This window comes from Channa argus, chromosome 6 (assembly GCF_033026475.1).
Source record: "Channa argus isolate prfri chromosome 6, Channa argus male v1.0, whole genome shotgun sequence".
Lineage (NCBI taxonomy): Eukaryota > Metazoa > Chordata > Actinopteri > Anabantiformes > Channidae > Channa > Channa argus.
In genome coordinates, this window is record NC_090202.1 from 20,392,876 (window position 1) to 20,420,389 (window position 27,514).

The following is a 27,514-nucleotide window of genomic DNA, read 5'->3' on the forward strand; positions in this document are numbered from 1 at the left end:
AATTAAATAAAAGAATAAAACAGCAGCTATTTTCAGAACTTTTATTTTATTATAAATAGTACTGATAATGCACTTGTACACATGACATTATGTCATATCGTCATGTCAAATAATACAAAAAAATATATATAGGAAAGGACTTAATAGACTGATTTATTCCAACACAGACAGATGTACTCATAAAGGCACTCTGTTATTTTGAGCTGTAATTTAATGGATAAAGTACCATTTGTTACTCACTTGTATATGTATTGTGGAAAGTTTTACAATGATACTGTTGACATACAGTCCATTTGTGACAGTAAATGTGTCCGGAATGCACTGGAAACCTAATTGACATTTACTCCATTTGCGAAATGGAAACAGAAAACATTCAGAGCAACATAAAAATAATACAAATATACTTTTGGCTTTGTAATTCCTGCTAATTTTCAGTTTTTTCCTTGATTCATTCTTCTCATAATGACATTATAATGACTCAGGTCCCTACAATTGTGGTCCTCTCATTGCGCTAGTACAGCAATATTAATGTTTCCTATTTGTTTTGGACCTAAAAGCCTTCAAAGGCACATGTGTTTTTTTTTTTTTTCAAGATCCCAACAAGATCCCAACAAGATCCAGAGTATGGATCCAAATTGTTTTGTAAGACTTCAGAGGCATGTTTGATTATGTTTTTATTTTTGTTTAATGACAAGGTTGACTCTGAGTTATGTGATATTGCACTTCTGGGTCAGCAGGGGGAATGATCTTGAGTCTCTCAGTCTCTCAAATGTTTCTTGGTCGTGACTTGTGACCTGCTGGCTTTTTCTCAATGGGTGACGATCTTTAAAGGTTTTTTTTTTAACCCAACCCTGTGATCAATCTTACCACCTCACCCCTCCACCCTTAAAGCCACTTCTCCACCATCCTCCTCTACTGCTCTCTCATCTGTCACTTTCCCTAATGTCACCCCCTGACCTCCTCCAAGCTCCTCTCTAAAACTACAAAAGGCAGGGAGTCCTGTCTCAACGTCCGAAACATCAATGAGACAGAAGGACAGAAAGGCAAAGAGAGACAGAGAGAAAGAAGGGGGGGCATGGGTGGAAGGAATGTTTGAATGAACTCTCTCTGCAGTACAGCTGTGGTGTACATTAGAGTTTCTGATACAATACAAAAAAAAAAAAGAACACAGATTCATTTGCTCACGTTTGTTTTCTTTCTCTCTGGAATTTCTCTCCATGTGTGGGATGCTGAGATCTCAAATAAATGCAATAAGATCAACAAAGCCCTTTTCTTTTTTCCCCCTTCAGCACACAATTTTGGGAATAATTTGGAGATACATGGAATTTCATATGTACTTATGTGGCCCTTAGATATGTAAACATGTTCCTTCATGCATCAGCTCAAGGGCTGGCAGTCTGTGGCAGTAGATTTAGGATTGATGTCCTCACAAAGACCCCACAGACAGAGATTGGTCACTGAATTTGCCTCCTCGTGGCACTGTAAGATGGTCACAGCTCCACTGCACCAGCCACATCAAACACTGGCATCTCTGCCGTTTATTAACAATTCTAACGCAGCACAGTTGTTCAACAGTTTTTGGTTTGATATTCCTTCTTGTGTTCCCTTCTTTAATTTGTCCATTTTCCACCAAGAATTAATAGTATAAAGTCCCACAGTAGAGAAGGTGTCCTGGTAAATTGTAGCAAAAAAAAATTTGGTCCAGATATTATAAGATTTCCATCACTGTACGTACAAATGTTCCTTTGTGAATCCAGAGCTTCTGATCAGGTGATTTCATGCCTTAGATAAGGAAGGGCACCTGCAAAAAGAAAAACAAAGGTTGAGACAGGGATTTTTAAAAACACAGTGGAAAGATGATAAAAGAGATATATGACCGCGATAAATTTTGGGCACATGATTTATCACGCCATTCCACTAACATGTGGCTACTGTTAGCGTAGCATGTGGTTTTGGGTGTAAGGTCAACAGAGGGAGATGTGGAGACTAAAGTGTGAAGGTACCTTGAATAAATGCAACTATAAATTCCAATCTGCAGCATCACAAGGAAAATATGATGTGTGGTTTAGTTTGAAATTTTAACTATACTGAATTTGTATATTTAAGACCACATAAAATGCTGACCATCACAAAAATGTGTACTTTCATTCTTCATGATGTCTTCATATATATGCTATTTCCCAACAAGACCTAAAGGCCAATAAGGTCTTGCTGGAAAACAATTTTGAATTATTTATTTATTGGCCTTAAATCAGTAAAATAAAACGTATCCAATCAAATATCTGCTATTGTTTTGAAAAAAGAATTAACTTGTCCAATGCTGCTGACACTATTAGCTCAAGAAATAAGATTATAAATTCAGTGAGATCAGGCCTGATCCTTACAAACGGAAATAATTTTAGACATGTATTGTGTTGATTAAATTAATAATGGAATAATTAAAGTAAAAACTATTTAAATTACTGATGTAGTTTATATAATTGTTTTGGAAATGTAAATTGAAATGTACAGTACTAACTTCATAGGGAAAATGTTTTCATATTTTAATGAAATTATTGGCTTTTTGATATACAGCTATAGATCATTTTATCATTTGATAAATGAGCTGAGTACTCACAAACTACCATTACTGGGGTTTATTGGACTCTCACTCTATAAAAAAAAATGTGAGTAACAAAAAATTAAATGCATTATAATTTACATTTAAAAAAAATAAACATTGCTACTGGAAAAGTAAAATTGTTGGTTTCTTCTCTTAATAAATACATATAATCTCTCGATCCCTAATTATTGTTGCAGGTCTTTGCTCCGATACAAAGGAAGTGATCTATATATGTACAATATATGTTTCTGGACAGTAGCAGCTATTGTGATCTTTGATTGCATCACAGCAGAACAGCTGAAAATGAGCACAACCTTACAAACACCACATCCAACAATAAAGACCCTATAGTAGTGGCTACACTGACTGACAAGTGACCTCTGTTAGGTGCTTTGCCATGTCTGCTTAGCAACAGAGACGTTACCTAAATAAAAAGAACACATAATACCTTTGCGGATTACTGCTAATATTTCCTTGAGGCAGTACAGTGAGTACTACATGTCATCAAAGTGTGCAGCGGTATGGACCCGTTTCTGACACTGCGCTGGAACCTGGAGCAGCGCTGTTCAGCGCTGCTTCCCCAGCTGACCTCAGTCCTAGCACCTGTTTCTAATAGCCGCCCTGCCAGAGGCTATTAGGATCCATCCACCCCCAGAAAAGACCTTTCCTCTGCAGCTCCAAACTCAACCGCACACCGGCTATCCAGTCGCACTGATTAATCACATCAAGATGGACTGCTCAGGCTCATAATGGAGTGGAGGTGTATGCATGTGTGTGTGCCGTCTTGGTGGCTGCCTATGAGCATGAGTGTGCACGGTGCCACAGGCTAGCGGGTTTTTCGTGTGTGTCATCCTAATTCTTTATTCTGTCAACTTTGAGATATTTAACCGAGATATTTCATTAGGCATTTGCTGCTCTCGGATATTAAGTTAGATATTCATTTGATACCTGTTGCCTCACAGAACTACATGCAGTCAGACTCATTGGACCGTTGCCATGCTCTTTGAAGGGCCCGCTTGTCTCGAGGTTGCCACAAGGTCAGTGGATGAACCTGATTGGTCAACCCCCTGTGGACCAAAATTGAAAACGGCGGTCGCTGTAATCACGTTGTGCCAGAGAATGACGTTGTCTTCCAAAGTTAGACAGAGATTTGTTTGAAGTTGATTTTAACCCTTAGAGTAACAATAATACGAAGTGAAAAGACCCTCTCACAGTTGGACAGGTAAGAATTCTCTGAGGGCAAACAGTCTGCTATCGGACACTGCTGCAGCTACACTTTACCCTGATGGGAGCTGACTCTACATTGTACCTGACCGCACGGTTCAGCATCAGTGCTGGGCCGTTCAAATCAGATCTGCACAATTAACCCCAACACTTGACACTGCATGATTGGACCCGGAAAAATGTTTGCTGCCTTTAACAAGCAGCTACCTGTGCACTGTCAGCTGCATTTAAGTGTTTTTTTTCCATAGCCAGAATCAAAGCAAGGTATTTGTGGTTACAGCATATGTGTCCACTGGACTCCCATAATCATACAGTGTATCAGCTGATTTGATTCAGATGTTTTCATTTTAGTTCTTTTACTGAAGTAAGTGAAAGGCCACTATACAAGCAGTCAGCAATTTGAACTAAAAAACTGAAAAGGTCCTTACACTGCTTAAGGCCATCGAGTTAAAACAAAGAAAAAAACAATCATGTGGCTTTATTATTTTGTGGTCACATAATCCCTGAGGACTGAGACAAGCATGTCTCCAGAAATGAGTTTTTTAGGTTTTTGACAAATAAATATCAGTTTTACACAGCGACTGGAGAAGCTGTATACCTACCGTGGTGCTTTGTTAAATCATTAGCATAACTGCAAAACGAACTAATCAGCAATTAATCAATCTAAGGACCCACAACCATGTTGATATTTTTGCTGCTTAATGGGTAACAGATTTACACTGCCTGTATATTGAGCTATGTCTTTGCTCTGCGTCCATTTAAGCTTCTTCAAAAATCAGGGGGAAAAAAAGCCAATTTAACACGAGATACTATACAATGTATCTCAAATAATCATAATGTTTAGACAGAGATACTTTTGTCCATACAGTAAATACCACTATTCAATATTATCAAAGTTTTTTCTTTTTGTTACTGAAGAAAAAATGTCAGTTGACAACGGCAGTGGTGGCCTGTCACCAATCAGACGTTTACAGCAGTAACTTACTTCTGAATTTCTATGCTATGTTAATTCTGCTCCCCCTCATTCCATTGCAAACACAAAACCGTACACTATTTTAATATTTAACAGTTTTTATAGTTTTTAATTATATTGCAGATTCAAATTTTAAAGACATACTGACTTCAATGATTACAAGGTGGTGTGTGAGCTGCTCTTTACATATTAGTGCAACCTTAATAACTGACCAATATGACGATAAAATAATGACGGCAGCCATTTTTAGTCCTTAAATACTTTAAATAATACCTCTTTACTTAGAGTTACAATATGTCACATTTTTGAAACATTTTTCTTGAGAAATGCTTCATAACTTATCGTTTTGTGGAGAAGTGCTGATGACACCTCCTGGAACATGGAACAACATTTGCAGCAGTGCATTGATATTTGTTTCTAAAGGTTTATGAGCGAAACTCTTTTAACCAGCGAGAGAAGGTACCTTGCATGTATCCATGACGCTCCACAAGCTTTGACATTAGTTTATGATGCCCTGAGTGGATTGATCTACAGTCTTATGCTACAACTAGCTTGAGTCCCAAACGTTAGATATTTTCAACAATCCACATAAAGACACTAAATGAACAATGAATTGTCCTGTTGCACATTTTGTGTCTGTCAGTCTGCAACCTGGACTAGCTTGTTAGTCTGTGCTGTAGACCTCCATTGTTGTCCAAAAACTATTTGATTTATTTCTTTCAAATATTGTGAACAAGCACTATCCAAAATGGACGGTCACAATATTTTTAAAAAATTGTTACAAATGCTCTGAACTGCAACTGACTGGATTAGTTCACATCGCTGTACAAAGTTATAGAGAAAAAGTGTTTCCCAAAATGTGTTATTGTGTTTTTTTTTTTTTTTTTAATAATTCTGAACCTAGTTTTATTAAACACTAGTAGGGACAATACACTGTTGATTTTAGTGTCTGTATGGTTGTTCCTCTTATAAAATGCCTAAGGTTGTCCTTTAATTAAAGGACCTAAAATACTACTTCTGCCACTGATTAGTGACAACCAACAGTTGTATTAGATATTGAGTCGTTGGTGTAACAGGTTTAAAAATATGGATGGTCAAGCCGTGTGCAGCAAATTGTATAGGGCATATTTCTGAAACACAAAAAACGGCTTAGCTTTAATCTAATGTTATACTTCTTTTTTATGTTTAATTTTATGGTTTTGCCTATGCTTGTTGCTTTTAATTCTTTAACTGTTGGTGGTTGGTGGTCATTAGCTTTCTTTGTCTTAACTGTAATTGTTTTTTAACGACTGCTTAAATCTGTAAATTGTTATTTTACTTTTGGCTATTGTTGAATTTAGCATGTCTGGGTGTGGAAGCAAAAGGCGAGAAGAAAAAATATGAAGTCTATTGACCTTACTTTGTCCGTACTGGCCATACTGGTAGGATGCCACATGATCAACAGTGTACCCCGGTGAACTGTAAGAGGGGGGGCAGTAGGACTGTGAACTGGGCAGGGAAGGCAGAGCTGACATGGATGGTACACTGGTGAGACCCTCCAGGCCCTTGATGTGATCCATGCGCTGGCTGCAGCTGGCAGCCATGGCAGCAGGGGGCTCAAGGCCACCCGTCAGAGGGGAGATGGCATAGTCGCTTTGGGGCTGATGTGGCACACCCCCTGGGTTAAGCAGACCCATCACCTAAAAGTAAGGAAGGAAAGAAGAAGAGAGAAATTAAAGTTAAATTAGTGTTAATTACTTAATTTGCGGTCAAACTGTCCATCGCCTGTTTGTTTGCTTAAGAAGACGTCATCATTGAAACTGTATATGCTGCAATGAGGCACTCTCAGTACTGTGCCCACTTTGTGATTGTGTTCCCAAGACCAGCGAGCTAAGGAATAACACAGTATGTGGCAGACATGTTTTTCTGTTATTTTTTTACTCTGACAAACCTTTATAATACATTGAATATCTCTCATTTTATATGTATAAGCATGGAAGTGTGTGAAATGTGTTTCAACATAGATAAAGAGATAGACACATACTCTCACACTGTCTCAAGAAAACCCCCATCACAAACATCGATATGCTCCCAGCAAGCCCGTTCCAGACAGAGATAGCACCAAAGAGGAAGAATTAAGCAATTTGTCTCAGATCCACGGCTCCACTTATTCTAAAATTCCTTTTTGACACTGCTCCAAAAACCAATGGCACAAGATAACAACTTATCTCCAAGAGAGATATGCCAACAAAGATAACACAAAAGAAAGGTCTGTGTGAGCTCAGCTCTGCTCGACCTCAGAATAGATTTGCAGTTTGAGAAATCCGTTAGCTCTTGACCTGGCTTTTATTAGCAACCAGATAATCGAATTTGGGGGAATATTCCTTGGCCAGCAAAGGACGGAAAAGAGCTCTGGGGCAAAGCTTTTCAACTGGTTTCAAAACAGACCAATACCGCAACCCTCCTTGTATGCTTGTTGAAATTACCTGTCTGTCATTAAAATGCTCAGTAAACCGTTAATAAGACATTGAGGCTGACTTTATCTCAGAGGAAAGTAACTCTAACTGAACCTTCTCCTTCTAAATGTATCACATCCCACTTCTTTCTCAACAGAGCAAAGACCTCAAGGCTCCTCCAGTTGTCCTAATAAGAAGCAGGTACGCTGCTCTTTGGGTCCTCTTGGCCCTCTAAGTGACATATTATTCTACATCCACACACACACATGGTCCTGCTTAAATCATTTCCCAAGTAGGGGAGGTGAATGGAGGAGTCCATGTGGATTTGGAGAGGGGAGTTGTATTTCCTCCGTGCCCAGTAACATTTTCCTAAAAAAATTAACCTGCATTTAGAAGGTTTGATTTAAACAGAACAAGAGTAGGGATATGATGAGTCTGAAACAAGACATAAAAAGCCCTCTGAGTTTGGAGAGAGTCTGGGTTTGTGCTTTTTCTGTCTTTTACCTACAGTATCTCTACCCATCTGCCCTTTTCTTTCTTCTCTCCCTGCCCCATGAAAACGCTGCTGGCTAACCCCTCCAGAACGCCGCTCTTGCCAACAGCCTAAAACGCCAGGTCCAGGAGTTAGCAGGGAAGAATGCTGGGATGGGGGGAAAACATCTGAGATGGGACATTCCTGCACCGCTGTATGAAATATATACAAATAAATTAGAAACTTTGCTTTTCATGTGAAGGAATGTGGAGGCAAACATTTTGAGAATGCAATCACAAGCAGCTTCCCTTGAGGCTGCAGTGTGTTCATATGCACACATATGCATGACGATGGTGCGTCTTGCTGCTTAATGCACAATATTGTCATGTTTTATGCATGAACCAGTGTTTCTCTGAATGTCTAAAGGGGCATGTGTTTATTCAGTCTACTATAGAAGAGTATAGAAGAGACCTATTGCCCCATACGGCTAAAGAAAAATTCCCAGGAGTAAAAAACAGTATCTAGATATTAGTATTTTCTTTGTTCCCTCTATATACACGCTGCAGTCTTATTTGAAATATTAAAAAATGCAATAATAACTCTTCTAAATCAAACAGAAGGTAGAAAAGTTGAGTTAGGCATGCTGCTCAACCATGTCATGTAGTATTTGTGTAAAAGATGTTGCAAAATCCTTAACTGATCCTCAAAATGTCATGGAGTCGATCAATTATCTACACCGTGCATGTGTGAGTGCCTGTAATTATGTGAACCTGTGAGCATGTGTGCGTCTGTCAAACTGCTGCAGCCTGTTCTCTGAGGAGTCAGACTGCGCCAAGCTGAGATCTCATTTTCTGCCTGTTAGGGTCTGTAATTCCTCTGTCTCCAGTGTTGTACCCTCAGTCAAGGTGCAGAGACCTTGGTACTTCATGCCCAGATAATTGGCTGTAATTGTCTTTCTCTTCTCATTTGTCACACACTCAATTGATCTCTGTCCTTCTAGAGTCGTCTCACTTTTCTCGTCCAACAGTGAGCCATCCATCCCCCGGTTGTGTGAGGACTACGTGAGTGTAGAGCGTCCACTGTTTAGTGTAAAGTTGATGTGAAAAGCATGTTTGACTTTTTAAAGCTCTGGATTTATTAAAAAGCTGTGTGTCTGACAGGATAAATCATACCATTCTCAAGTGGGTTCAACTGTTTGATTTCACGTCCAAATATAATTCTGCCAAGCTCTGCTGTGGCATGTACCTTTGTCTCCACAGATAGGTTCAGTCAAGCTCAGTCTTTTTGTCCTGTCCAGTTAGTGCATGACAAAAACTTTGATCAATACAATTATAATTTTTTTATTAATTATCCAATCCCAATTAATGCACTTAAAATGAATGCATGTTAATATTTTTTTTTATTTTAGCATTTTATTTATTTAGCTGTCCTAAAATATTATTTAAAGGATAACTTAAGTAATTTTCAAAATTAATTATATTTTATGTTTAATTCCCCCAAATGCTCTAATTCCATCAGAGATTTTGCACATGTGCATATACTCTTGCTCTACACTTGACTAAGTAATGAAGAAACATGTCACCAAGTGAAGCTGTGTGTCCCCGACACAGACAAATAAGCTTATCCAGCTTCCAGTCAGAAATGAAGCAGCTCATAAGACCTATTTCTGCCTGTAGTCTCACCTGTGGAGAGAGTCCGTTTCCTATGGCAGGGTTCATGGGGTTGGCTGGCCCTCCGGGGCTCACAAAGCTGTCCGAGTAGCCTGAGAAGGAATGGCGACTGGATGCAAGGCAGTAGGCAGAGCCTCCTTCTCCCTGTCCTCCACCACCAGAGCTCTGGTGGCCCGAGGAGGGAGGGAGAGGCTGGGGTCGATGCACCGTGCTGGGGGGGTCCGACACTACCAAAAGCATGATGGGTAAAGTTAAGAATTGTGATTTTAAAGTTTTAATACTTAACTGCTAATATCAAATTCTAGCTGAGATGTTACTGTTCACTTAAGCAGAAGTTAAACTACCATCAACATTAATAGAAATTTTAAAACAGGTCTTTTAAAAATGTAAACAAATGTTCAAACATTGTATTTTTTATATAAAAATCTATATCATGCCATTATGTGTTATACATTACTTTAATTTCAAAAAAAAAATTAAATATTCTAAAAAGCAATAGCAATACTTTGTAAATTGAACAATAATGGATTTCAAATATCACTTGGAAAAAGTAAACAAAAGTTCAAAAGTAACAAAATTACTTTAATACCTTGCACAGATAACACATAAAAACGTTTTAACTTCAATTAAAACTTTTGTAATTATGGATTTAATAATATAAGCATTTAAACCTCAAATAAATTATCTATTATCTCTCTGTAATAAATTACAAAGACAATGAGTTTTGAAATTTTGTTTTTGAAAACCAAAATAAAAATTTGTTGTCCATCAAGACCTGAACAAAACACTTTTATTTTTCCTCAAAAATGCCTTGGTAATTTTCATCAAAAACAAACGCCACGCTCAAAGCGCTTTTCACCAAAAATGTTATTTCTGCCAAGGACATGTCAACAACTGAAAAAATCTGTACAGTTAGTCCATACCTTGTGCTATGGATGCGGGGGAGTAGGTGCTGTCAGAGAGTTGATAAGATGAGATGCTGGACATGGCAGAGGGTGGGAAACCCCCTGGGATCAGGTGATTGAAGGTCATCAGTTGATTGGCTCCTGCTTGCTTCCTCCATCTTGCCCGCCTGTTGCTGAACCACACCTAGCACGACAATGAAGTTGTTTGATTAAGTGTTTGTTTGCTTGTGTTTGTTTCCCCCATGTCTGTTACCTCACACAATCCAGAGGCAAGAAATATTTAAACATAATTACAAGTACACAGAGGAAGGCAGATCAAAAATGTAAGTATGTGGAAGGAAAAGTTGTGTGTGTGTTATCTGGCAGGTTGCACTGAGTGACACGCTGTGTCCATATGGCCAGAGCTCTTGCTCAGCCTCCTTGTACTTCCCGTGTGTGTGTGTGTGTGTGTGCGTGAGAAATTGTGTGTGTGTGTGTAAAATTGTATGTGTGGATTTGTTCTTTTGATTCAGTAAACAAAGATCAACAGGTTTCTAACAACTCTGAAATAGGGCACAAAGCTGCGCTTAATTTTGTGTGTGTGAAGAGTATTTTAACTAAGTTATGGGTAAATGTGTGATCACAGTGTTGATGCCATCTTGTAGTTGAAGACGTTTGTGTTTTATTTCTGGTTAGGGTCAATTTTTACTTTTTTCACTATCTATTATCTGAATTTTGGTGTTAAACCCATTATTGCTATTACTGACCGTGGTGTGTATATCCGTACCTGCACCCTGGCTTCGGTGAGTTTGGCTCTTTGGGCGAGCTCCTCCCTGGTGTAGATGTCGGGGTAGTGGGTTCTCTCAAAGGCCCTCTCCAACTCCTCTAGCTGCTCTGCTGTGAAGGTTGTCCGACTGCGCCGCTGCTTCCTCTTCAGTGGCAGGTCAGGCTCAGACTCCACATCCGAACCCTCATCTGAATGACTTGCTGCTCAGGACAGAGAAGAATAGGATTTGGTTGAGAATCCCAATATCAAGGACTGGGAATCCGTGGATTTTCATCGCTGCACTGATTAGGCTGCTGATTTAAAGTGTTGGAAATTCAACAATTAAACAGGCTGTTGGCCAAATTCTGATTGTGCTCAATTTGTTATATTTTCACGTTGGTAGCTCTAACAGAAAAGCGCTATATAAGTGCAGAACATTTACCAAGTGCAGAACATTTACCACATTGGCTGATAAAAAGAATTCCAAAATCGTAACTGATTTGCCCTCTTTAAGTTGTTTTCTTTACACACAAAAAACACACCCATACACACACACCACCAGTCTTCATCATGGTCTTGTGGCTAAAACAGACCTCCATTCAGAAGGAATATTCCGAGCCCAAGGAATAATCCCTCTGGACAAGATTCCCAGAGAACCACAGGGGGACTGGTGAACTAAACACCACACAAAAGGCTAATTTGGATCCAGGGGCCATTCTTTGTGTGTGTGTGTGTGTGTGTGACAGTGGCCTGCATGGCCAGGAGCAGTTGGTTAAATAAAGAACAATTGTCTACTCAGTCAGGTGAATGCTGATCTACTTATTTGAGGACAACATTAAGAAATTGCTATGAGTCAGCTCTGTTATTTTTAAGCCTCTACAGTTTATAGTATTCAAATTAATCACATATTATTGTGACCAAGTTCCATGTCTGCCGTAAAATCTTTGGATGTAGTTTCACGCCTAACTTGATCATGGTCAGTTCCAGTGGTTGGAAAACTTCTCTGATCTTTTAGTTGAATCTACAATATGTTAGTTGTGCTGACTCTATAATAATCAAAATCAATCCAGTCTGCTATTTCCAGCCCTCTCTCTCCCTGCTCCGCTGTGTGTTCCACAGTCTGCTACGCTCTGCTATGCTTTGCACAGCCCTTCAGCTACTAGTTTTTATCAAGTTACAGAAAATAAAAGGTTGCAAAAATTCCTAATCAAGCAGAAATCATTGCTTCTCTCTAACTAGTTAGAAGGTCGAGTCTTGCTCAAAATCTTTTAGAAGTGAACATCTTTGTAACACTGCCAGTGCTGTTTTGTGAGTCATACATTTTTTCAAATGAAAGTCTGTTATTCATTGTGCAGAATGGGTAATTTCAGAAATACTGTATTTTTATAGTTTTTAATATAGTTTTATAGTTGGGTTTAATATAGTTTTTAGTTTTTAATATAACTTTATAATATTATATCATAATTTATTAGCTGCAAATATTTTTTATATTAGTAATTTCGAACTGTAAAACAAGGTACATATAGATGAGTGACAGTAAGTGTACAAAGTGTAATATTTGGCTGCAAAATGTAGTGGAGTACAGCTGTGCTTAAGTACAATTAAGCATCAGTACTTAATTACATTCAAGTAGTCAGTGTAGTCAGTACTAATTTAACTCAGTCATTTAGTTGATAGACTAAGCTAATAATCTACTGAAAACTACTGAAATGATGTTGATTTACTTAAAATCTATATGTTCATTACTGAGTATTTCTATTAATTGTTTTGTACAAACAAGTAGCATCGTCAAATTGTTGAAACACAAATCCGAACCCCAAAGTTTTTAAATTTGCATTTACTGCATAAACTCTCTCTCCACTTACAACATCTCTCTTTATACAGGCTTAGCAAACTTAACTTGTCAGAATTAGCTGTTGATAAATTTCTTGCTTGAGTAAGCAACTAATGCTTCAGTTCCTAATCGATATCCTAAATTTGAGAAATGCAGAACTTGAGTTTTTTGACTTGTCAACTGTGATGCAGTGAGCTAAGCCGCACTGATGTTATGTGGTCTGACAGCTTTTGTGTTTCTATTTTTCACCTCTGTCTCAGATCAGTATTAATACTATTGTTAGCTATGTTCTATGAGCCAGCAGCTTGGTTTTAACTCAGTACTTCAAACACTCCTTTGGCTTGATTCTAAGTTCACTAAGGCCAAAGCGCCGACTTTTTGTGTTACACATAATTAATTCCCCCTCAGCACATGGGAAGTTTTGTGTGCAACACTGTATTAGTTCCCCCTCAGAAGCAACAATAAAATACAAGAGAATCCAAATAGCTCAGGGCCCCTCATGTGAAACTGATCCGCTCTCCCCCTTTGGCCATTTTCTCCTTGCAACACCAATAGCAGTGGGAGTCAACGTAACATGCATTAGGAGCAAATTGGTAAAGAAACATTCAACCATGAGGCAGCCAATAAGTAAAATATTTTCAAAGGGGGAGCAAGAGAAATGGAGACATTGCCTTAGGCCTCTGCTGAATATCTTGAAAGTTTGTGCCCTTTATTAGTTACGTATTTTACAACAACAAAACTCTTAAAGGAGTGCTTGATTTTCCAAATGGCAGAAAAAGAAGAAACTTACAAAATGGCCAAAGTGATCGAAGATGTCATCAGCTGTGTTTGGAACAATTTACAAAACATTTCTTTTAGCAGCTTCCTAAGTCATATTCTTATCAAAGCAAACAACAAACACACAACAATTTGATATGACTAGGAATTTTACAGGAGATTTGTTTTAGATGGTGGGCAAGGAATTTGGGGTGTGCAGCGCAGGGCTTTTGAGTTTTGGACAGGATGGCTGAAAAACAAGACATGAGGCCTTTTGTGGCCTCCCCCTCCAGTTTCTGCATGGAGGAGGGCCGCTAGGAATGCTTTTTTCGCTCCCCCTTCAACTTTAGCAGCATGCACGTTCTTCAGCATTTCACAGGGATTTGGGCCCTGGGAAAGCTGAGGCAGCCAGGAAAATCCTTAATCATTTTGGAATTACCTATTGGTTATGACTGCTACCAGGGTTTCAAGAACTTTTTCAAAAGAAGCGACAGAGAGGCACCTCTCAAGTCTCTGAAGTCTAGTCGTGATAAAATCCAGAATCTGATCCTTTATAGAGGACTCAATTGGGATCAATTGTTTTGCTCTGTTGGATTGATGGATAACTTGATGTTAAGATACAACATGATAAGATGATGGGACAAAATGATATTGATGCCTGTGAGGAAGCTCAGTCAAGTGCAACAAGCTGATACTAAAATGCATTGCATTGAACATCGTACAGCTGACTGGTAAAACACTAAGCAATAAAAATGGCGACCAGCATGAAGAAAAAAGTAAAGAGAAAACATTACACTCACACATCTTTCACTTAGCAAACTCCTAGTTTGCCCAACAAACCCACGTTTTGCACTTTGGCACATCACCCTTCTTAAATAAACACCACCTTCTCCTTCCTCTTCTCTCCCTCCTCCTCACCCTCTCTCTCATAGTCTCCTTTTGTCTCCCTCCTCCCCATCTCTCGTTCCTTTCCACCCATATTTCTCTCTGTGACTCTCAGGCTCTTTGTTGCTCCACAGAGCTGAGGTCTTTGCCGACGATTTCCACGCTCCATCTGTGGAATCGGTCATGGCTCCCTCTGCCCTTCACAGTAGAGGGCTGTCACCTGCCCCACGGGGGAGCTGGGAGGGGGCATAAAGAGGCTCTACAAGGGTTTGGGAAAGGTGGGGTAGATAGAGGCACAATATACTGTGAATATATAAAAAAAATAGAATTTTAAAGTTGCCACATAACTGTGCAACTTTGAAGATTTTTTTATACTTATAATTTTCTTTAAGTTTGTGAGTTGTTATTAGAAAATGATTACAAATTTGATTTTCTTATAAAAGATTTTTGAGCACAACACATCACGAAGGGACTATGCTTATTGAAGCCTGCCCCTGAAATTCATAAGCCTTTATGCAAAAGATCGCAACATTTGTGTGTATGTGTACGTGTGTGTGTGTCTGTGTGTTTTAAGGACACAGCAGTGGTTGGATTTTGTATAAACAGAGGCCTAGAGGAGACAATTTTCCTCTTGATTCAGCACGTCTACACAAAAAATGCGACTGAAGTTTATTCTTTTTGCAGTACATTTCATGCATACCTGAAATTTTGAAATATAATGTTCTGCAAATCAAAGTGGCAAGTGATTCATGGGGTGACGTGGGGTGTAAGGGGTGATTTGATTAGCCAAGTGAAAGGCCAGTCACCCAGTCATCCCTAAAGCTTGGCTCAGGAGCTCCCAAACACACAAACCCCTGAAGACTGCAATCCCCAACCACACATGATGTCCTATATACATGTACACAGTTCCGTTATGCTGCTGATTTTACAATGCGTTTTAGGGCAGTGTTAATTGACCTTGTCAGCCCTGAGGCGTCCCTATGTTTTATTGTTGGCATGGCCATGATATGGTCAAGCACAAACACACACACCACGTTTTCCAAAATGATCTCTGTAAAAGGAGTATAATGCCAAACCAGCATCAGAATATACTATATACAGTATTAACACACAATGGCAAAAAAAGAGTAGGAAGAGTAGATGGAGAACAGAGGGTGCAACCTTTCCCCTGCCCCCTGGATTTTATCCAACCTTGTAAACCTGTGGTTTCAGAGTGCCCTGTTTGCCGTCATCGCCTTGCTATCTCTAAGATCTGATCATATCGTTTTGGCACCGTCAAATAGCTTTGGCCAATCAAATTATCCACTTTAACCCCCATATCAGGCCCTGCCTATATACATATGCTATATCTTAAAATGCCACATATATAGCCCCTGTAAACACTTGAGTTCTCTCTGTATAGGTTTTCCCCACCTAAATTTCATAGAGCAGGGGGGGTTGCAGTTGTGCTCCTGACTCTTGTCAGTTCACTGAAACACAAAAATACGAACCTTAAGAGGGTAAAATGTAAAATTATCTGAGCAGGAGAAGTTCTGGAAAAGCAGCAAGGTCGCCCGGCAGCTGAGGAGCTTTAAGCCGCAAATAAGAGAGGACCAGTTGGAGGGGGTGAGTGGAAGGGGCTAGAGGAGAAAAGAAAACTGTTTAATTTAACCAAACTAAAGCCCTGAGAGGCACACAGTGCAAGGGACTCCAAGCCAAAACAACCTCTCCAGAGCCAAGAAAGCCCAAAATGGCTCCTGCCGTGCAACGCCATCCCAGGAAAGAGAAAAACGAGGAGGAGAATAGAGGATTTAGCTGAAAACAGACTGTTGAAAAGATTTTGGCCATGCTGTTTTTTTTTCCGGGGGGGAAGCAGTCAGATGGGTACACAAAGGCTTAAATATGTCCACTGAGACATGAGACAGTACGTACTCAGCTTGTACGCATGTGTGCGTGAGAGAGAGGGTGAGAGAAAGGGGATGTTTCAAACTTGGATTTTAGGACTAGTGGGAATTGACTGACCATATGTGGACTATTTACACCCCTCTTCGGACATCCCAGTAACTCTTCTGGAGCTTTGGTTAATAGTCAGGGTAAATTGAGCCTCTGACACATTGCACTCCTTCTCTCCACCTACCCCTCTCAAAAAAACACAAAACAAAAGGCAGAGGAGACAAACGCAGCATTTATTTGGGCGGGACAACCATGCTGCTCCTATTCAGGAGCCGGGGGACTAAGTGACTGGCTGACTGCATTAAACAGTATATAGAAGTCAAGGCAGGCAGATGCTGGACCTGATAATGGCTTTACTGACAGCTTATGGACCCATCTGCGACTCTTTCTGGCAGGCTGTGAAAAAGATGGTGTATGTGTAAGTGCATGTGGATTTTTGTGTGTGTGGGTGGGTGTTTGGGAGGCAGGTTGGAGGGTAAACTCACTTGACTTGCTAAGGAGGAGTTTCAACCTTCACAGCTGCCCTGTAAATGAGAGTGTGCCTCTGTTTGTGCGAGTGTGCCTCTGTGTGTATGTGTGTGTGAATGTGTGTGTCTGTATGTGAGTAAGTGAGTGAGTGAGAGAGAGAGATTACACATTTAAAAATGATGCTGAAGCACACTGTTGTCAGTCACAGCCTTGTTATGCGGGGGAGGGGGGGAAGACATGTCAAATGGTATTAAAAGGTCCAAGGCTCTCAACAAAGAGTTATAGGTGTTGTAGAGGATGTGGGGTATCAGGAAATGGTTACCTGTCATTTGTAGCTAAATGTGTTTCTAACCCTGTTTCCTGTAGCGCTGGGGGAGAGTGACCCTCTGCAGTCTTGTGACCCTGCAGCTCTTCTCTCGCTTTTTAACTCTGAAAACGCCTTGGCAGTGGGGAACAAATTCAGTGCCTTTCACAGCTTTTTTTGACAGGGAGGGTGTTTGACAGCTTTATCTTCTTCCTCAGATTGTCAGGCTGCCCCTACTGACTACAGCCATGACACATCTTCCAAATGAAATAGTGGTATTTCATTCGTTAACCACACAAATACAGTCCATGCTACTGCAGCTGTATAGGAAATACTTTCCCTTTAATATACAAGTCAAACATCAACGTATAGGTAATTAAAAAGAAAACATTGATCCCATGCAATTAAATTTATGATTTTATATTTACAAATGAAAGTTTAATTGGATCAAGTGAGACATTTAAATGGCAGTAATGTACTATGCAGTAAAATGCTGCATTCATGTTACATGGGTAAAGGTAGATCTCCTTTTCCTACTTTTTAACCTCAACTTTCAGAGGGTAAATATTACTAAGGAACTCATGGTTTTGGCAGTGAATCCCTATTTGAACAAGGAAATGCCTGTAATCAAGTCCTACAGAGCAGTACATTCATTGAAAAAAAAGCTGAATAAAATAGATTATTTTCATCACATTGCAGTTGTTAAGCTTACTGACCATTATCACTTAGCGTGAATCGCAAATCTATCAAAAACCACAACTGAGTGTCTTCTTGATGCCTTCAAGCCAGAGGGTGTGCACATTTGTTATTATAAAAGGACATTCACACATGGCATGACTGCAGCATAAACACTCATTTAAAGCCTCTTTCTCAAACACAAAGCTTCTGGTCTAATTAGTTAACAAAGCACTGAAAGAAAGTCAGGCTTCATCAGTCATGTGATTGACAGCTGCCTATCCCCCAGCAGCAGCATAGATGCTGCATTTACTGGCCTCTGACTGGCCTCTGCAAACTTTGACACATGACCCTAACCCTGTTGCACAAGCACATGCACATACACATGAAAAATAATCAAACTCACGAATATGCAGATATTTGAGTGAAACACACACACTGACATTCTTCATTACTTTCTCAGAAACACAGAAGGACACACTCGTGCACATTAAAAAACAACCTCTCTCCCCCTGTACCCCCAGCTGTTGTGGCTATAATGCATATTTGCAGCAGATAAAGAGGGGCCTTATTCTAAGGCGAGCCATTCTACTTGACCTTCACTGGGCCTTTTCACTCTTTCACTCCCTTCAAACCGTCTTTGGGGCTCACTCACTCTCAGCTCAATGTGGCTAGTCCATCACGGGTGAAGGCTGGGGCACTACGACGGGTCTTGGAGGGGGAATACCCCTAAATACCCCCCGCCCCTCCTCCCTATATACACTTGCCCATACACACACACGCACGACCCCCTCCCTCACAGAAATCACCCGGACTTCAAAGTTGGTGTGCATTCATTAATTGCCCTTTGAATTGATATCAGAGGGTCACAATAAGAGTGTGAAAGGAAAAAGAGGCTTTAATGAAGCATAGAGCAGCCATTCATTTGCAGATAACTATGTTTTCATGCTTGGATAGTCATCGTGCATGGGCTTATTAGAAAAAACTCACGAGAGAGGGAGGACTGCAGGATGAGGAGAGAGGGGCAGAGAGACAGAGAGAGCCCCAGGGTAGAGGAGAGTGATTTGATGCTCGCCACTTGGCCCTCGTGCCCCCCTTTGCCCTCGTGCCCACGGACTCACTGAGTGACACATTCATTCTTTCAGAGGACAGACAGAGCACTCTTCACCAGACACTTGGCTCAGACCAGTAATAGCCAATAGCTATTATATGATCCATCAAGAGCTTATTGGTTCTGTCTTTGTCAGATTTGATGAGACAGAAACAGCCGCTGACAACGTATAAGGGCTGTAACCAAAGAAGATTTTCATCATCAGTATATTTGCTGACTATTATTTATTATTTGGAGAAAAAACAAAAACAACAAAAATTTCCAAAAGTCAAAGGTGACGTCATCTGTCGTGTTTGCTCCCAGAGAAAAGCATCAACTCCATACATCAGAGAAGCTAAACCCAGAGACCATTTTTGGTTAAGTATAAAAAGTACACAGAATTTTCTAAAACTTCCTCAGCAACTTCTCTGTTTGCTGCACAACTGGTGTAAAAAAGTTAATGTGTAAAGCCTGTTCCAGCTAGAGCTCAAATGCCTCTGCAACAACACCACCATCCCGCACTAAACTCACTGCCTCAGCCCAGTCTCTGCCTCCACCTCTGCTCCCTCTCTTCCTCCTATATCTTTTCCTTCTTCAATCCTCTGTTTCCTCCTTTGCCCTGGCTCTGATCCAGTGTGTGCCCACATGTTAAATTTGCAGCACGCCATCCTTCACGCCGAGTGGCAGCGAAAACCAAGCTCCTCATTCACTTGCATTATTTACACAAACAAAGTCCTGCTCCGTTTCTGTGACAAAGCCAGCTAAATCTTTATGGCTCTTTCATGTATTGTCTGCTCACGGTTTGCTTTTGTCCCCTGGCCATTGGCCTGGGCCCTGGATACAATGAGCCCGGGAGAATGGAGGCAGATTGAAGGAATGCGCCTCAATAAACCTAATTATGACATGATGACTGCGCTCACCATGGTAGGGGTTTTTCAAAGATCCCGGGCTTATTCAATTAGCCCTTTCCAGGATCCCCTTTCACCAAATAAAGTTATCCCTTTGACTGTTTGCATTGCAGAGTGAAATGTCTGTGTGTATATATATGTGTGTATGCATAGGGTTGTGTGTGTGTTTGTGTGTGTGTACACACCACTGGCTAAAATAGAAATGTATTGGCTCTCAACAAGGCTTTTCTGCATTATCTGGCTAATATGACCTGAAGTACGAACTCAAAAAGATACACTATGAAAATGTGAAGCAGTAACTGTTTTAATCATTAACTTTGATTTCTGGGTTAATTATAATACTCCTGGTAATTTGGTAAGGCCCTAACAGGTCCAGAGGGACAGAACTACTGCCAAATATAAATTTGTTTGTAAGTAGAGCGACTGTCCATATAAGTATGAAGTATGTATGAATGTATTTCCATTTTAATATATATTTTCGTTTGGAGAATGTTTTGTTTATCTGTATATGATAACAGATTTCCATATTTTGTTATTTGAGCAACAGTCCATGCACACCAGACTTGTAAAAAAAAATCATAAGCTGTCAAAACACCATTCACCATTTTATTGCCAAGATACTATATCAACTCTAGATATCTTGAAAATTTACAATGTTTCCAATGTATAAAGATAAAGGTGGTGGAACATATTGAAGTTCTAGCCTCCTGGTCAGATTTAACTACTGCAGTTTTTTATAAGGATATTGAAATTTTAAAAACACTAATTATACGTCTACCAGCACAAGGCTTTTCAAAAGCTTAATTAGAAACTTTATGGAACTGAACTGACTTTCCATTGTGCGCTCCGGATGATGCAGCCCAGATATTAAACGAGCTGTGCGCCGCAGGCAGAAAGACACTGAGAGAACGCGTAGGAAACAGAGGGAGAGGGGCGGTGTTGCTCTCCAGATGAAAGTGAGATGAAATAAAAGAGTCGATTTAATCTGCTTGAAGAGATTTAGGGAGCAAGTGGTGGAGGAGGAGCGGGGGAGGGGGGGTTCGGAGTTGTGCACAGCGAAGGACGGGTGGCCGGGGCCCCCATTGTGAAGCTGCGCTCCGGGCCAGACCGGGGCTCTCCGGGGAGAACATTGGTCCCTATTCACCAAAACACTCTTTAATACACTCCCTTAGTCATTAAATGTTACATAGCACAATATCGGCATCATTTAGAGGACATTATTAATGTTCGAGGGGCCAATAGGCCGGGACTCATCAAAGAATCAATAATGGATCACGAGTTACAGAGTCAGTATTATAGCGCCATCCTTTAGGGCGGAGAAGGCCACTTTGTTTTGCTGACCAATTACACTCTGAATATTATGACAAACACAGCAATTAGACTTCAACAAATGCTACTGAATCTGACAATGTTGATTTTCTCTTTTAAACCACAGGAATTTGTAAATGCAACAGGGCGCCATCAAAGTTATCCAAAGTCTCGTGACGGTAGAAAAAACAGATATACTCCGTAAACTGTGTGTAGGCCTATAACTGCTAACGAAGACACTTCAAATGTTTCTTATTTAGCTCTGTACTATGTTTTCCTCACAAATGCGGGCGCTCTTTCTGGAAGCCCTTATGATGCCATATTTCGCTACTTTAAAAATGGCACATCCTAAATTGAGGGTGAATGTTTAATTAAGTTTTTTTTCTCGCCTAAAAGCCGCGTGTGCGCAGGTTTAGGGGGCGAGCACGCATCCTTGGGCTATACGTGAGTGGATTTCAGAGGGCGCAATTGTCCTTGTGAATGGCAGTCGTCTTCTTTAGGCCGACCCCAAAAGGAAACATTTTGTAGGTGAAAACGGCCATTTTCTCTTGGTGAACGGGCCGTCTTAACGCGCCAGAGCGCTCCCTGAATAATTCATCCTTCATTGCGGTCTCATAATGTGTTTTGTCGAGCTTCTCTGTGGCGTAGCTCTCCTCTTCCCTTCTTTTTCCCCTGACTGAATTCTAAACAGGTTGCCTTCTTCTTTAGCGGTGGCCAAAGCTGTTTCCAAGCTGGCCTTTTGTCCGTGCGCAGCCCAAGCGTGAGCCCCAAATAGACTCTCGCGCCTTTGTCTCCCAAGTTCATCCTAGAGCATCCCGTTGTGCGCGCGAGACGTGTCTTTGTGAGGAGATGGAAACCGTTGAACAAATGTTTGATCAACTCATCTGGGGGACATTTTGCCTCCTCAGACTAGAGTCCTTTATTTCTCCTCCTCCCCTTTTTTTACTGATACACAGACCAAGAAACAGCTGGGAATTGTGGGCTATATTTTGAGACTTTACTGCTTAAAACTGTTCCAACAAGTGAAAACTAATAAATACCATATTGACGAGCTTATTTTAGGACCCAAATCTGGACTATAGTGTTTGCGTATTAATTAACTTACTTAAGTTCAACATGCGTTTTTCTTTATTTTAGTTGCCATAGGGTAAAGGGTAAAATGTAACAATATCACACTGAAATACCCATCATCGTTTCAATTTAGCTGTCACACAGTGAGCCTGTGATTTAAACTGAAAAAAGGGCTCTTACGTGGAAAAGGAAAAACATTCCAATAGATTTCAGTTAAGCCTAATAGGCACGGAAAAAGCAGCATCAGAGTTTGGTTGTGTGCGTCAAAGTCATGGCGATTTCTGGGTTTTAAGGAGAAGATGTATATGTCCATTAAGGGTGTTGTAAGAATTTGGAAAGTCGCAAATTCAAAGGAGCAGCCAAGCGTGGCAATTTTCCATTCTAATGGCGCAGGTTAAAAGTAAAATCGTGGTTTTTAAAACAGACTAATTGAGGGTTGCTGTAGCTGTAAACCAAATCACTCACAACCAACCACAAATCTCCAATTAGGCTACTGCCTGTGAAAGTATTCAGTGGCGAAAGTGAAGAAAATGTGTTTTATTTTTTGGCCACACACATTGAGCCACTTAACGAGTTATCGCCAACACGTTTGGCCTTTGAAAGACGTTTCAGAAATAGAAAAATGACATTTGTTTCCAGTGGAAATATGGCTTTGAAAACATTTTTGGATTATGTGATCAAATCTCAATTCGTAAAGCAACTCAACTTAATAATTTTAAATTGCCTTTTTTTCGCAGTCAAAGCAACAGTTTGGGACACAAATAAAAACTGGTCTGTTGCATAAAGTAATAATCAGTAATGATCCGTTAAAAAAACAACTGCCCGCTGAAAAGGTACAATAACGTAAAAATTGTTTCCATAATTTATAAAGGCAGAAAGGATGATGGATTTATAATGCTGAAGACCACCTTTCTTTGAGATCTGCTGATCCACAAGAATAAAGTTTCTGAAATATGTGCATACTATAATATGCGGAGTTAATGTAACACAGCTATCTGCTGCACATTCATACACTGAACCGCACACACTTTTCCCGCACAGAGTCATCACCTGCTGTTTGATTTACGGCACGTCTCATGGGAAAAGCATTAGCCAGAGAGATATGGTCGATAAAGAATTAAACAAAGGAGGACGCACACTCTCCGCCCCCATCCAACAACTTTACAGCATGCTAAAACTTCACAAAGCTGTTATACGACCAAATAAAACCACTCCCTTACACTATGCTCGAAGACTTTTACAGATCCCTTTGGGTTCTGCAAAATGGGATCATATTCTTCTATAATTGAATTCATTGGACATTATACCAATTCCAGATTATAAATGGACAGATGTTAAGTTTTCACTTTCACTGCAATAATATTTAAACTACAGCCTAAATAGACAGTTTAGGAACTGAATAACAACTTTGAATTCCTGCCACGTGGACTCACAGGAAAGATATCTGATTAAACAGAACTCCACTGGACTCTAGTGGGTGTCTACATGACGTCACTGATATGAAAAAGATAACTTCAGCCAAAGGCTTTTTTCTCCCTCAGGAAAAATAAGTAAAGGAGTGCACTCACATCTGTCTCCTAGGATGCCCTCAATACTGTGTTTGGCCCTTCGGTCGTTGTCCTCCATCTCTTTTTTCTCGATTTCATCTTCATCCTCTTCTTCATCGCCTTTTCCTCCGAACTTACTACGCATGATGCGACTGATGGAGCTCACTGTAAAAGTTTGTTGAAAAAGTAAAATAAGCAAAATAAATACAATAACTAAATTGAAAATTGTTTACGAAAGAACTAAATAAATGCAATCTCACAAAGACACTAAAATATTAGGACAAATGTAGTTTATTAATCTGAAACGGAACAGTTATATTTTTTAAAATAGGCTGATCAAAAATCTAAAAATGGACATATCAACGAGATTTTTTATTGAAAAACTAAATATTCTCACTTTACCTGTTCTGTTTGAAAATTAAAAAAAATCAACAACAATAATAACCATTTATTATAATTAGTTTTATTTATTGCATTGTTTTTTCTGTTTTGTTTACCTGAAGGCACAGTGTTGCGGTCACATATCCCATCCTTCAGTAATTTATCCCGAATCTCCCAGCTAAATATGCCCGGGTTTTCCCGCTTGTATTCTTCTATTCTCTTCTCTACGTCCGGCGTTGTTCCCTGCTTTAAAGGTCAGAAAAGTCGCAGTGTTTATTCATTTTGCTGTGGCCCAAGGGCACATTGCATGCAGAGCCTATTAAAACTTAAAAATCAACAGGTTACTATTCATGCTAAAAACATTACACTATAACCCCAAAATATGCAAATAAAGCGTTTCTCATAATAATATATGTTCAAATCTTCACCGTGGTCCATACCTTGGGTTTGCTGCCACCGATGGCCCCGGGTCTTATGGAGCCCGTCTCCTGGTACCGGCACAGGATTTTGGACACGCAACCGTGGGACACCCGGAGCTGTCGGGAGATGACACACGGCCTGATGCCGTGGTGGGCCATCTCAACGATCTTATGTCGGATGTGGTTGGGCAAAGGTCTGCCATTTATAAAAACCCCTCCGAGCTGGTTCACTCGGCCTTGACCCAAAGGGGTAGACACTATTTAATCAAAATATGAGAGGGATTTGTCAACAGAGTGGTCCAATACAAACAGATATCAGCAAACCCGATGAGAAATAAAGTTTTACTGCTCCACAAACAGCAGCCAGTAAATTTGTGTAAAATTATCCCGTTGATTACTCATAAAAATACAAATATTTTTATTGAGCTTGAGATATAGATTGTTTGCAAATAGCTAACGTTACAGTAGAAAAATATATTTTTTAAAAAACTGTCTCGGATCTCTAAATTGCGCTTTTAGGCTGAACTTTAGGCAAGAGTGAACAAATGGTCTGTGGCTACAGAAATAAACAGTAACGTCTGACATCGTAGCGCTAAAAGCCCAGTATCCTCTGTCAACATGGACCGTCCTTTTGGCAAAGGCGCACTTTACCTTCCAGTGGGAAGCCACTGCGGGGGTAGTTCTGAGCCAGCGTGGGTCGCATCATCCTGGGTATTGACCCCGCCAACGCAGTCATACCTCCACCACCGCGGCGACTACAGATATGTCCTCCGAACAGGGAGGCTGCTGCTCCAGGAGCGGGTTTCTTGCAGGAGGACGTAGCCAAAATCGCCTTTTCGCCTGTGAGAAGCTTCCCGGACACGCTTAGCCACAGCTAGCTGCACCCGGGCTACAGCCGAGCACCGTGTCTCAGGACAGCGACAAACCTTTAAGAAGTAAACTTTGACGACAAGGCAAAGAGCTATTTAGCTTTTTTGAAGTTTAAATGAGTGACATTCTCAGTCTCCGCGGTTTTATTCGCCAGTTTCGATGCTCTTAGAAGTGTGCTCGCCAGAACAGCTTGGCTAATATTGTTGTTGTTGTTTGTTGACACCGGTTCGAAGTGAGGGGGCACCGTCAAAATACCGGAGCTCTTCTTTCTGCCCCCCGTCAGCGCTCTATACTCCGATTGGTCAAACGGATACACCCGGCTGGCAGTGGGGCGTCAGGATTGGCTGAGGGTGAAAACTTTCGTCCAATCAACCACTTTGTCACAGTTCCGTTTGGATAGGGCAGAGACGTCAATTCACAAAACCCAAAGCTAAGGCAGAGACACTGGGTGTACTGTTGAACCACCACAAAGTCTCACAATCTGCTTTGAGTAAACTATACTGGGTAGACATGGAGCAACAAACGATGAGTGAGGAAGGATAATTATTTGTAAAATAAATGAAATACAGTTGGTATCCATTTCAAACTTTAAAAACAACTCTACAAAATATCAATATATATCATGGCAAGTTGTGTACTACATACTGCAGATTGTTGGCATAGACTTGACAAACCGAATTCCACAGTGTTGCTTAATGCAGAGTGCAACAGAATCACCCTCATCCTGTCTTTTGATTTATACTAACCTTTCTAATTAATGTAAAAGAGATGGACACAATATTAAAACACCTTGAAGTAAATTACAGCACCACAGCACTATATGCACAACCTCAAATAATTTTTGAATATCAAAAAGCAAAAGTATCACTTATTTTGACAGATGTTTTACTTCATTGACAACTGGTTCTATGTGTGTACTCATGGTTTGACACTGACATTTTCTTTTTTCTATTTTATGTTATTGCATATGTGAACATCAACATTCTTGAGGCATACAGTGGACAGATTTGTTTTCAGTTATGATTTTCACTGCTTTTTGCTTTCCTCGGTGCTCCATAACAAGACATTGGCCTGATCCAGTGATGTGACACAGTAAAAGAGGCGAGTTATGGCTTTACCTCTAACTGCTAAAACCAAAGATAGCTACTAATCACTGAAATGTATTTATTGCCATTTTGTCACCATTCTGTGCGTCATATCGACCCGGACGGTTTAACGCATGGTATTGTGGACGACCCCTAATTTGTTTCCACCATATTTGAAACAAATGGTGCTAAAGTATGTGCACCTAGGAATTTATTATGGTTTTCAGACTGAGCACCAGCCAGCCGAGAACAGTCTAAAGGGGGACGTGCGCCACAGCAGGATACGACGCCAGGGCGGCCGTAAAGCGAGTCTAGCTCTGGGCCACTATATGGCAGAAGAGGGTTTCTTTTTCTTTATTGAATGTCTCATATTCAATATTGTCGCTTTCTAAAGAAGAGAATAGGGGTGCAAAGAGTTGTTACTTTTAAAGTTCAACTTGCCGTCTGTTTAGGGCTTTGAATTTAGCTGGTCACTCATTGTATCCCTTTTATTCTGTAATCAATCACTGAAGCAAAGGTTCCGCTCCTGAGCTTTGAAATCAGACAAAAGCTGTTTTTTCCACAGGGTCCATCAGGCAACTCCTCTCCACGTGAGTTTTAAAGCCCGTCCTTGGGCCGGTGAAGGAAAAGATCATTTTGAAACGAAATCAATCCACAGGTTGTTTGGCTGCAAAACAGTCCGATTCAAATATAATTGCCGTAAATTTAATATACTTTAATTCTTGAGTTTAGACATAGACAGGCCAGCAGCTGGGTCAAACCTCACTCGTGTCAGTCAGCTGGTGTTTAACCTCATGTGGCGGCAGTTGACTTGTAATCAAGGCATCCAAGACAAAAAAGCAAATTGGTAGATGCATAATCAACGTGAGAGCAAGTAGGAATGAAAGCTGACTATGAATGAATGATCCAGGTTTAAAGAGAAATTATTCCGTGAATTAAAGTACGGTTGTAAATG

General features: G+C 40.3%; 1 protein-coding gene across 2 annotated transcripts; it reads right to left on the bottom strand.

The window, feature by feature from the left end:
* Positions 1 to 600: 600 nt before the first annotated feature.
* On the bottom strand, positions 601 to 25,739 carry pax3b (paired box 3b). 2 transcript variants are annotated; one of them, XM_067508471.1, is made up of 9 exons: positions 25,256 to 25,739; positions 24,626 to 24,861; positions 24,302 to 24,431; positions 23,826 to 23,969; positions 11,048 to 11,247; positions 10,300 to 10,465; positions 9,389 to 9,603; positions 6,199 to 6,478; positions 601 to 1,801 (listed from the first exon to the last, which is right to left on the bottom strand). In XM_067508471.1, the coding sequence occupies exons 1-9, from the start codon at positions 25,338 to 25,340 to the stop codon at positions 1,767 to 1,769; spliced, it is 1,491 nt and encodes a 496-aa protein (XP_067364572.1). In that variant the 5' UTR covers positions 25,341 to 25,739; the 3' UTR covers positions 601 to 1,766. The 2 variants fall into 2 exon arrangements, with proteins under 2 accessions (XP_067364572.1, XP_067364573.1); XM_067508472.1 differs by having other exon boundaries at positions 6,194 to 6,478.
* Between the last annotated feature and the right edge of the window lie 1,775 nt (positions 25,740 to 27,514).

Bases quoted from the DNA above. Each gene is read 5' to 3' on its own strand.
- pax3b (XM_067508471.1), bottom strand. From the start codon at position 25,340: ATGACTGCGTTGGCGGGGTCAATACCCAGGATGATGCGACCCACGCTG. The intron at 24,862-25,255 runs GTAAAGTGCGCC...TTGATTAAATAG, and splicing joins CAGTGGCTTCCCACTGGAAG to TGTCTACCCCTTTGGGTCAA. The intron at 24,432-24,625 runs GTATGGACCACG...TGACCTTTAAAG, and splicing joins TCGGTGGCAGCAAACCCAAG to CAGGGAACAACGCCGGACGT.